At 33.6% G+C, this 12,313-nt stretch overlaps 2 protein-coding genes and 1 pseudogene across 3 annotated transcripts in view; all 3 read left to right on the plus strand.

Annotated features, from left to right (window-relative positions):
* Positions 1–1,875, plus strand: part of LOC104792711 — a 4,023-nt gene extending 2,148 nt beyond the window's left edge. The window contains exon 3 of the mRNA XM_019246986.1: positions 1–1,875. This exon is cut by the window's left edge and continues 1 nt beyond it. Coding sequence (XP_019102531.1) covers positions 1–1,541 — 1,541 coding nt within the window. The 3' untranslated portion in view covers positions 1,542–1,875.
* Positions 4,250–7,421, plus strand: LOC104792712 (O-acyltransferase WSD1-like). Of its 2 annotated transcripts, none has more exons than XM_010518927.2 (7): positions 4,250–4,502; positions 4,797–5,366; positions 5,436–5,502; positions 6,315–6,403; positions 6,490–6,699; positions 6,826–6,963; positions 7,083–7,416. In XM_010518927.2, exons 1-7 carry the CDS (start codon positions 4,314–4,316, stop codon positions 7,248–7,250), a joined length of 1,431 nt encoding a protein of 476 aa, XP_010517229.1. In that variant the 5' UTR covers positions 4,250–4,313; the 3' UTR covers positions 7,251–7,416. The 2 variants fall into 2 exon arrangements, with proteins under 2 accessions (XP_010517229.1, XP_010517232.1); XM_010518930.2 differs by having other exon boundaries at positions 4,448–4,538; positions 7,083–7,421.
* On the plus strand, positions 9,114–11,658 carry LOC104699314 (annotated as a pseudogene).

Raw genomic sequence — 12,313 nt, forward strand, 5'->3', positions numbered from 1 at the left:
TTTCTGGGAAGAGCTATAGTGATGATGCTTTGGAGAGCAATCATCCTGTAAGAATGATGGACTTGAAAATATATCCCGAGGTTTCCGCTGTACCACGAGCTGAATCTCGTGAGAAGTTTGCTGTATTGGTGCATCTTAGAGCTGCTGCCATGGTCACTGGAAATGCCAACTCCCTCAACAACCAGATATCTCGGTATCCCCGAGCTCCAGTTGATCTTGTCACTATCCTTGACATTAGTGGTAGCATGGCTGGAACTAAACTGGCTCTACTCAAACGAGCAATGGGTTTTGTGATTCAGAACCTTGGTTCAAATGATAGGCTCTCGGTTATTGCTTTCTCTTCTACTGCTCGTCGTCTTTTTCCTTTGACTAAGATGTCTGATGCTGGAAGGCACCGAGCCCTTCAAGCTGTAAACTCATTGGTTGCAAACGGGGGGACCAACATCGCTGAAGGGCTTAGGAAAGGTGTCAAGGTGATGGAAGATAGAAGAGATAACAATCCTGTTGCTAGCATTATCCTTTTGTCTGATGGACGAGACACCTATACCATGAACCAAGCTGATCCAAACTACAAGTTGTTGCTCCCGTTGTCTATGCACGGCTGTGAAAGCAAGCGGTTCCAGATCCCGGTTCATTCTTTTGGTTTTGGATCAGATCACGATGCTTCACTGATGCATTCTGTTTCTGAAACCTCTGGGGGAACTTTCTCTTTCATTGAGAGCGAATCTGTGATCCAAGATGCTCTTGCACAGTGCATTGGTGGACTTTTAAGCGTTGCAGTACAGGAGCTACGGTTAGAAATCGATGGTATGTGCTCAGATGTTCATCTCAGCTCGATAAAAGCTGGGAGTTACCAGAGCCAAGTTAATGGTGATGGTAAGTCAGGATGTGTTGATATTGGTGATCTTTACGCTGATGAAGAGCGGGATTTCTTGATTTCAATCAACATCCCAGCTCAAAAAGATGGAAACGAGACACCACTTCTGAAAATGAGATGTGTCTACAAAGATCTTCTGACAAAAGACATTGTGACCCTCCAAAGTCATGTGCTTAAGATTCAGAGACCAAATACCTTTGGTCAAGAAGTTTCTGTGTCCATTGAAGTGGACAGGCAAAGAAACAGATTTCTAGCTGCGGAGGCAATGGTAAAGGCGAGAGCTTTAGCAGAGGGTGAAGATTTAGCCGCAGGTGTCACCGTGATCCAGAACTTCAGACTGGCTTTAGCAGAGACAGTCTCAGCAAAATCGGGTGACGGGTTTTGTGTCTCTTTGGACAGAGAGCTAAAGGAAATGCAAGAAAGAATGGCAAGTAGGCATGTCTACGAGGTGTCGGGAAGAGCTTACATTCTTTCTGGACTTAGTTCACACTCATGGCAAAGAGCAACAGCAAGGGGAGAATCAGGAGACGGTTCAAGCTTTGTCCAGGCATATTACCAAACCCCATCAATGGTTGAGATGCTACACCGATCTCAGGCCACATCGCATCATCATAGACTGATCCAGCCTTTGTTATCATTTGCATCTCAACCAAAGCCAAGGTGAACAAAATAATCAAAACATTTTGGAGTAATTGTTCTCTGTAAAGAAAGTAAAAAAAAAAAAAAATGCAGGTAAGGGGGAGAAAAATGTGAATTTAAGTTGGTGATTTCATGGTTTTGTAAGTTGGTCTTGTTTCAGTGTTTCATGTAATCTGTGGTAAATATGGTATGAAGTTTGGGTATAAAAAGCTTTTTGTTGAGAATAATATGTACTTCCAATTGTGGAGCAAAGCAGTGCTATTATTGAATCTGTGTCTGTGAATGTATTTTTGTTTTTATTGGATCTCTTGTATTTTGTATTTCTAAAAATGTAAAATCTACACCATCGTTTTAAAGTATTTGAGAAACAGAGGGTTTCATCTATGTGGAAAGCAAGTGAAAGATGGAATCATTACTTGTTATTGTGGTGCTAGGGATTTAGTTTTAAAACGCATACTTCCTCATGGTTGGGTATCTGATTTGGTCAACAAAAAGTAGAAGAAACTGCTGAAGCTGACAACCTTTTGAATATTCCTGAAATGGTTTTGGACAGATTCCCTTGTTCCAACTATGACAAGGACAGCTGTAATTTGCTGAAAGCTGCTTGTCGAGAAGGTTCAGAAGACAAATTATCTATATTCTCCAAGATAATTTGAAGCATTTTCAGCATCGTTGGGATAAAGGCGAGCCTGTGGTTGTGAGAAATGTGCTTGAAGCTACACCTGGTTTAAGCTGGGAACCAATGATGTCTGCCGCTAGAAAAGCCAAGCCAAGCATGGAACACTGAAGGTTATTGATGTTGTTGATTGTTGATTGTATCGACTTCTCTGAGGTCAGTTTTTTCCTCTGTAAATTATAATGACTCTCTACTTGCTTAAAAATCATTTTTTTCGTGTATAGTTAATTTGAGTTGTTTTGACGTTTGGGTTGACGTTTCAGAATCTTTTTTACTCATTGTTCTACGTTTTTCTCATTAAAGTGAATATATATGCACGTTGTTTTGATACAGGGTTTAACCTTTTCTGGATGGAGGGACAAATTAATCTTCATGAGTTTTATACTGGATACACAGAAGGTCAATATGATCGAATGGGGTGGCCACAAGCTCTAAAACTGAAAGATCTGCCTCCATCTAAGACCTTCCATGAAAACTTGCCACGTCATGCTGAGGAGTTCGTATGCAGTTTGCCTTTGAAGCATTACACACACCCGGTTAATGGACCTTTGAATCTGGCTGTCAAACTTCCCAAAGAATGCTTGAAGCGAGACATTGGACCAAAGACGTATGTCGCTTATTGATTTGCGCAAGAACTTGGCCGTAGTGGAGATTCTGTTACTAAGCTCCATTGCAACATGTCTGATGTGGTTAGTATCCATATGATTTCTTATCTTGTGTTCAAAATGCATTTCTCTGTTACAAATCTGTTCATTCGTCTGATGGTTTCTCAGCATACGCATAATTATTTCTCAGCATGCGCATAATGGTTTCTCAGCACACGCATAACATTTAGATTGATCATTATAGTTCTCTTGTTTCTTGCACTCTTGCACAAAGGTAGCGGTTGACTTTGTCTCACCTGAAAATGTCATCGAGTTTTAACGTTTGACAAAACAGTATCGTCTATACTTCCACCAAATCATTTTGCAAAAGAAGACAAGTTAGCGGTATATCTGTTGTCTTCTTTTGTGTCTGTTTTGAGCAAAGTTTCCACCTCTTCTCTAAATGTTAATTATTTTTTGGTTTCATGTCTCTTTGCTTGAACAGGTTAAGACGATGATAATCCATCCAGTCGATAAGGCTCTCAAAGATTTAAGTGAGTTGTTACATCTCTTCTCACAACCTATTAAAGACATCACTTATCTGAGTTTCTTTTTCTGTGTGTTGGTTCAGGTCCCCGGAAGCTACAGGGGAGAAAAAAGCAGAGAAGTGAAGAAATTAACGCATACACATTGGCAGATTACCAAACGGAGAAGATGTAGTAGTGTAGCTTTTTGTTGCATTTCCTCGATTTTCATGCCTTATCTTTTGTTGTAGCTTTAGCAAATTTCCTTTCCGGAACCACTACTTTAAACAATGCACTAAGTGAGTGAGTTTGAAGATACGTAGTCCTTATACCGATGAGTTTTTTAACCTTAGTAGTTTAGAGAAGTATTTACCTTGTTTTCTCTAGATATATATGGCCGGACTCTGGAGTAATCAGGATAATAACCGACTTGAAGTTTTTGAACCGGAACCTGAAATTGGTACATTTATTTGCTCATTCAAATCAAACCGAAACTTGATTTTAGTGAAATCTTATCAAATAAATCGCACAATTCAGTTCACTAATAAAACTTAAAATGCTGTAGTATTGTACCGTTTGATAAGATTTCACTAAATCAAGTTTCGGTTTCGGATTGATCTGACTGGAGATTACAAGTTATACAAATAAAGAAAATGAATAAAGAAACTGCGGCTTAGGTTGTATAATCTCATTGAATGCAACTATTTTTCCTGTCTAATAAATGCGAAATTAGACATATAAGAGAAGAAAAAAATATCACTTAGCTGTCGTGCGATATGATAATGTTCCCGTCCAATAAATGCGAAACGTGATAATAGTTATAAGTTTATACACATAAAAAAAACATAAGCAAAGTCACGATAGCAAAGTGTATGGACGCAAAGGTCCCAACAAGATTTAATCAAGAAGAATAGTAGAGGCAAAAAAACAAACAGTAGTATAAAAGAACCAAGTGTGGCAAAAGGCAAGGTTGTAGAATAAATTAAAAATCTACTATTGAAAAAGGAAACGAGATGGCGAGAGAGGAGCACGAGACAACAGCGATAGAGCCGCTTAGCCCGGTTTCACGGTTGTTTGTTTCGCCGAGTCTCTATTGCTTCATTATTTTCACTTTAGGGTTTGAAACTAGATGCAACCAATCCTCCATTGTTGAAGGTGTCAAGAACACATGGATCAAGCTCCCTCGATTCTCTAGCAAAGTGGTAGACACATATATTTTGCTTACTTAATATCTACATGTAAGAACGTCAAAAAGGGAATCTTTAGAGTGTCATAATCATAATTAAATTAGTAATACTTAATAAACTAGACTTGAACATCTACTATTACTTTTCATTTATATACAATCATTTTAGTTTGATGGACAGTGATTGTTTATTTAATAGAAAATATTGGTTTTTATGGATATCAATATGCACTATATACCAGTTTATATCTGAATATTTTTTTGGCTATGTATAACCATTTCTTTGATCATGCATGAATTAATGTTTCAGGAGATGAAGAAAAATGGAAAAGCGTTTTGGATCCCTGTTAGTGTTCGAGTAGAAGATCATGTTATTGTTCCAGATCTTGATTACTCCAACATTGAAAATCCTGATCAATTTTTAGAAGACTATACTTCGAACATAGCTAATATTCCAATGGATATGTCCCGACCTTTATGGGAACTTCATTTGCTTAATATAAAGACGTCAAATGCAGAATCATTGGCTATAGGAAAATTTCATCATTCACTTGGCGATGGGATGTCTCTTATGTCTCTTTTATTAGCTAGTTCACGAAAAACATCAGACCCTGACGCTTTTCCTACTACGGCGGCTACCAAAAGACATGTTGATTCCAATGATAAGGGTTGGTGGTTGGTTGGAAGATTTTGGTTCATGTTAAGAGTCATATTCACAATTGTTATTGAAATGTTCAAATATTTGCTTACACTATGTTTTATGCGGGACACTAAAACTCCTCTCGTGGGTAAAACTGGAGACAGTGTTGGATCAAGTAAGGTTATCCATCGGATAATAAGTTTTGATGATGTCAAGTTGGTGAAGAACACAATGAAAATGGTTGGCATATTTAAGATTTATATACTGATGTTTATTTATGTTAGTCATTTTTTTTTGTTTCTTTTGTAGAAAGTAAATGATGTTCTTCTTGCGATGACACAGGCAGGTCTCTCAAGATATTTGAAGAAAAAATCTGGTAATGTCAAATTCTTTCCTGGTGTAATTGTGTGTTAATTAGATGAAAAGACAGGTGAAAAAAATAAATAAAGATGCAGTGGCCTTTTGCCCAACAAAAAACAAAAAAGATGCAGTGGCCTTAAAACCAAATTCGTTAAATATAATTATCTTTCTTATAACAATTAGTTATCATCATTTGAGAGAGTTTAGATTTGTATTTTAACATTTTAAAAAAAATACTTATGTGTGTAGTTTTTATTAAAATTAGTTATATATTCTCTATTATCTACTTTAATTTCAGCTGTTTCGAAAACTCACACTAAATACTATGATTTAAAACTGTTTTGATTGTTTTTAAAGCAAAACAAAACATAAACTTTAAAAGTGAGAAAGCTCTCTCTTTATATTCTAAATATCTATATATCTATTTACAATGAATAGAGAAATGAGCTTATATAGGCTCAAATTACAATCATCAACATAAATACAAAACAAAATCAAATTAATTACATAAATTAATTAAAAATTAATTTTATTATTTTATCAATCATCATCGATAGAAATTGATTTTCTGTATCTAGACATTTTTTTAATATATCCATAAATTAATTGTCTTCTAGAAACTTCTTTCTAATTTGATCTTGATTTGCTTGAACCAATTTTTGATGAGCCATGGATGTGAAACGTATTTTTAGGATTGCATAAAAAATGAGAAGATATGATTACATATTTAACCTTTGTATCATACATGCATTGTAGTTTCATATATTGTATGACTGCACTATCATTGTAATGTTTGATTAAATAAAAATTTCAATTTTAATCATGAAGATACGGTGGTCCAGAAGAAAAAAATCTTAGAAAAAATGCTTCTTCGTGGTACAGTATTCATAAATTTAAGAGCAGACACAAAAAGCGAGGTAAATCAGTGTAACTAACTATCATTGTCATTTTTAGTAAATTAGAATACAAGAGGTTCATACCATATGTATATGTACTATTGTAGGAACTTGCTAATATGATGGTAAAAGGTTCAAAGTGTAGATGGGGAAACTTCGTAGGCGTTGTTATGTTTCCGTCGTGGATAAGATCTGAAGATGATTCGTTGGAATACGTCCGACGAGCCAAATCTATTATGGATATTAAAAAACTCTCCACGGAATCACTTCTTTGTTATGGACTCATCAAATTCACCATGAAAATATTTGGAGAGCAGGTAAATTATTAAATCATTATCAACTAGTTATCCATAACTTTTTTTATATGTTTATAGTGGTCCATAATTATATATTCATGTACTATACTGAAAAAGAATAATTGAAAAATTATTATTAATTAACAGGCAGCAGAAACTCTTATTAAGAGGATATTTGATCATACAACATTGACATTTTCAAATGTGTTGGGACCAGACGAAGAAATAAGGTTTTTTGGCCATCCGATGTCTTATGTCGCAGCAAGCGCATTAGGTGGACCGCAAGTAAGTAATTGCTAATCATGTCTTAATTGTATATCAATTAAATATTTTTATTTGGAAATCACAGAAAACTTTGATCGAAGTAACTAACTAACAGTAGTTTATGTTTCTTGTTGAACAAGGCTCCTATTATCCATTATGTAAGTTACGTAAACAAGATTGTTATCAATCTAGCTGTAGATACAACAGTGATTCCAGACCCTCATCTACTATGTGATGATTTGGTAGAATCCCTCGATATCATCAAACTTGCTGCCATGGAGAAAGGAGTTCATAAAATGGAGGTTTGAGATATGTATCTCATCATAGAAAAACGAAGTTGTATGGTTTTTATTTATTGATGTGAAATTGTATATTCTGAAGATGTTGGGAATTAACTAACGTTTTTTTATAATATTTGAAGTTTTGTTTCACACACCAAGGAATCAGTTTCTGCAGTTTCATTTTGCTCGACACAAACGTAAAATCTTGTTGGTTTCTTGAAAAATATCTATAATGTTAAGATCAGCAGTATTTTTACTATTTTCATAATATTTTGATTTTTTAGTTGTATGAAAGTTTTTGTAGTTTTTGGCACCGCTATGCGCTAACAATATTTATGATATTGATAGTATTTTGTCTCTCGCATGACCACAAAAGACAAAAACTCGTACAGTATATTTTAGTGTAATAAATATGTTCACACTATATGTTTTTTTTTTNNNNGGGGGGGGGGGGGTAAAATTCACAGTAAATGTTGAAATAAAGAGTTACTACTTATTAATTTAGTTCGTTATAATTTATAAAAGAAGTTAGGTGTATCTACTAGTATAAATTAGAATAATCTGACGAGGATGCTTATAATTTAAAAGTTCAGATAGAAATGTAAAGCTTATCAAATGTGAAAGAATTATGTCTATTGATTGACATATACAGTAATAACATATTTTATGTCTTCATATTTATTAAGTTTAGAAAGTTCCATTTTATAAGTATATGAAAAGGTTCATACCTATTAAAACTAATGATAGCCAAATTGAATGTGTTGAACGAAATATGTAGGTGAGGAACCCAAACCAACAGAAACCTAACCCATTAATGGACCGAGTAAATGAGGAGTCAGGTATCGTGGTTGAGCTTGAGTTAAACCAAAAAGTCTCTGGAGGACGAGACAATCAATTTCTGTTTTGAAGTTATACCATAAAAAATTGTTGTAGGCTCCATCTAATGAATGTTGACATGTCTGTTAGAAATTATTTAGTTGTTATACGCATGGCCAACGAACCATTTACACTAACTTTTACTCAAAAAAATATTAATCCATCCATTTCAAACATATTTACGATATTTAAATGTCTTTTTTAATGTATAGAAAAGATTGTTTGCTTGAATATGTCAATGTAATTTTTGATTATAAGCTGCAATACAACAAATTGCAAAATTATAATAACTTTTGCAATTTATTACATCGCGTATAAAATGTTAAAACGTTGTATATATTGAAAGAAGAAAGTACATACATATTTCCTATTGATTTATGAGTACAAAAATGTGAATGCATACTGAATATTTATTTTTAATTTCAGAACTGCGTTTTCGATACCATAATTTCAGAACTGTATATTTTTAATGTGTGAATGCATACTGGATGTACAACCTATCAAAACACGTCTCAGACGAACACAGCACAAGGGTTATATTCCTCTCATGCTTTACTTTAAATGGCGGAAATTAACTAAGAATACCTCCAGATTTAAAATAAAAAACGTAGCCATTTTCTTTGATATGTGCGAAAAAAAACAAAACTGAAGACATCCTACCATGCATACGTAACTAAGTAAGGAAGATATAAATATGTGCGATTTACTCTTTTCTAGAGAAGTTCATCAACTTTTCAATAGACCTAGATGGAAAAGAAAAAAAGAGTCAAATTACAATAGTTTAACGGCTAGTAGGGACAATGAAACCATCACTTACTCGTGATATAAATTTTAAAAAGCTAGCTAACGCGTTTGATCTCCTTTATCCAAATTACTGCAGTAAATGCGAAATCAGATGATATATTTTTTTTAAAAAAAAAAGACGTACGCAAAGTCACAATAATAAGACAGTGTACTGTCAAGTTCAACGCATTGAATCAAATTGGTAACAGGGAACAAAAAAAACAGTAGTATAAGAGGAAAATGTCGCTAAAGGTAAGTTTTGAAGAATAATCAAAATGTCTATGAAAATGGAAAAAGATACGACGAGAGAAGAGCAAGAGACAACATCAGCCGTGGAGCCACTTAGCCCGATTTCACAGTTGTTCGTATCGCCGACTCTCTACTGCATCATAATATTTACTCTAGGGTTTCAAACTAGGTGCAACCCATCTTCCATTGTTGAAGGTATCAAGCGCACATGGATTAAGTTTCCCCGTTTCTCTTGCAAATTGGTAAACATATTTATATATTTACTTTCCTTATTTGTTACACATAAAAAATTGCAAGGAAAATTTCATAATCGCATCATCATCATAATTGTTATCGATAATGATAGTTCTTTTTTTTTAACAACATAAATATATTAATATGTAAATACATTATACTAATTTTTTGAGCATACATTGTATTAGGAGATGAAGAAAAATGGAAAAGCGGTTTGGGTTCCTGCTACGTATCGAGTAGAAGATCATGTTATTGTTCCAGATATTGATTATTCAAATATTGAAAATCCTGATCAATTTATTGAAGACTATACTTCGAACATAGCTAATACTCCAATGGACATTTCCAAACCTTTATGGGAATTTCATATACTGAATATAAAGACATCAAATGCAGAATCTTTGTGTATAGGAAAACTGCATCATTCACTCGGCGATGGGATGTCTCTTATGTCTCTTCTGCTTGCTATTTCACGAAAAACATCAAACCCGGAGGCACTTCCTACAACCGCTGCTACAGGAAAACATGCTGATTCCAATGATAAGGATTGGTGGTTGGTTAGGAGATTTTGGTTTATGATAAGAGTCATTTTCACAACTGTTGTTGAATTGTTCAAGTATATTCTTACACTATGTTTTATGCGGGATAGTCTAACCCCTCTCACCGGTAAAAAGAGAGAAAAAATTCTATCTAGAAAGATTATCCAGAGGTTTATAAGCCTTCATGACGTCAAGATGGTGAAGAACACCATGGAAATGGTTCGCATATTTAATATTTATATAGTCGTTTCTTTATGTTAGTCTTTTTGTTTTCTTTTCTTTATATTGATCATTTGTTTGGTTTTCTTATATTAAGAAAATAATAATTTGTGTGTGTGTTTTTGTGTGTAGAAAATCAATGATGTTCTACTTGGAATGACACAAGCAGGTCTCTCAAGATATTTGAGCAATAAATATGGTAATTTCAAATTATTTCTCTTTCTACTAGTGAATATTACACTGACCTTAATTTTGCTAAATATAGTTCTAATACAATATATATATTTTTTAACACCTGTTCTAATATAATTTATGTTTAGAAAAAAAATTACATAGTGAAAAAGAAACGTAAAAATACACTTGTGTCTATTGTCTAATGGCGTTGAGAAAATTGTTGTAATATAGATTAAAATGTTGTTTAGCAACTTTTTTTTTTATATATACAAAGGAGCTACTAAAAGTCATAGACATGTCATAACATTAGAGACTTATGTATACATTTATTATAAATTTGTAATATATCACTGACCGCAATTTCAAATTATGATAATTTTAAAAACTAGATGAAGATATGGTGGTCGAAAAGAAAAAGCTACTAGAAAAAATCCGTCTTCGGGGTACAGTAATTGTAAATCTAAGAGAAACTGCAAAGATCGAGGTAAGCTCACTCTAATCAATCATTTTCACTTTTATCTTACAAAGCAATATTTTTAATACTAAAAGAAAAACCATAAGGTATCCCTATATATATTCACTAGATATGAAAATTGCAGGATCTCGCAACTATGATGGCAAAGGGTTCAAAAAGTAGATGGGGAAACTTCGTAGGTCTTGTTATGTTTCCTATATGGGTAAGATCTGAGGATGATCCATTAGAATACATCCGACGAGCCAAATCTACTATGGATGTTAAAAAAACTCTCCTTGGAATCACTTCTTTGCTACCAAGGCATCAAATTAGCCATGAAAATGTTCGGAGAAAAGGTAATAATATAAAAATCACTGTTAACTAAGGTATCCCAAAAAAAAAAATGCTTACCCATATATTGTTAGTAACAGGTAGTAGAAACTCTTGTTAGGAGAATATTTGATCACACAACATTGGCATTTTCAAATGTGGTGGGTCCAGACGAAGAAACAAGTTTTTTTGGTCATCCAATGTCGTACGTCACAGCAAGCGCATTGGGTGGATCACAAGTGTAGCTAATTATTCTCATAGCTAAATTATGCTCAGTTAATCTATTTAGAAATCACAGAAAAATCTTATGAAATTAACGAACACTTGTTTTATGTTTGTTGTTGAACAAGGCTCTTATTATTCATTTCGTGAGGTACGTAGACAAGATTATCATCAATCTAGCAGTCGACACAACAGTGATTCCAGACCCTCATATACTGTGTGATGACTTGGTAGAGGCGCTCAATGTCATCAAACATGCTGCCTTGGAGAAAGGAGATCGTAAAATGGAGGTTTGAGACATGTATAACCAGATATAATATGTTCAGAAGATAAAATGTTGTGAAATGTAGTAATGTAATGGTATCTTTCTTTATAAACTTTTGCAAGATTAATGTTTTTTTTTTATATTTTTATTTCAAACACCAAAAAATACAGTTTTTCCCACGTAAATCCATTCCATTCCTTTCTTGCTAAGCACAGTCGAAAAAATTGTTGGTTTCTTTTACAAAATATCTATCCGTAGATGACTTAGATGGTATATATATTATTAAAATAATTAGTATATTTTATTAAGACCAGTGTGTACATAATATTTTGATGTTATTAGTTCTATCGAGTGTATTGTAGTTTTCGGCACACCTAATTATAACAAAGATCATGTATAATTTAAGCTTAAGAAGTAAAATACCTCGAAAGAAAAAAAAAATCGCTACAGAAAAATTTAGATACAATGAAAAGTGATGAAAACAATTAGAACAAAGAAAAGAAAAAAAAAAACATAGATTTACGTATAATTTGGAGGAAAAAGACAGTGTATATAAATGATTTTATGGAAACAGGGACCCAAAAGTTTTTGTAATAAATATGGAGGGCCAAGGCAGATGCTTTCACTAATCCAATGACCTCAATTTATAAATTTTAAAAAAGTTTATATATCATAAATTAGCCATGAAAATGTAAGATGAATTTTAAAAATATAGTAAGATGTTTTACAAGCATTTCCAGCTATT

The sequence above is a fragment of the Camelina sativa genome, chromosome 6 (genome assembly GCF_000633955.1).
Source record: "Camelina sativa cultivar DH55 chromosome 6, Cs, whole genome shotgun sequence".
Classification (NCBI taxonomy): Eukaryota; Viridiplantae; Streptophyta; class Magnoliopsida; order Brassicales; family Brassicaceae; genus Camelina; species Camelina sativa.

What these genes read in the sequence shown, in the direction of transcription:
- LOC104792712 (XM_010518927.2), top strand. Translation starts at nt 4,314, where the DNA reads ATGGCGAGAGAGGAGCACGAGACAACAGCGATAGAGCCGCTTAGCCCG. An exon ending in GAGCAGACACAAAAAGCGAG is followed by an intron (nt 6,404 to 6,489) that starts GTAAATCAGTGT and finishes GTACTATTGTAG; the next exon opens with GAACTTGCTAATATGATGGT. An exon ending in TGAAAATATTTGGAGAGCAG is followed by an intron (nt 6,700 to 6,825) that starts GTAAATTATTAA and finishes ATTAATTAACAG; the next exon opens with GCAGCAGAAACTCTTATTAA.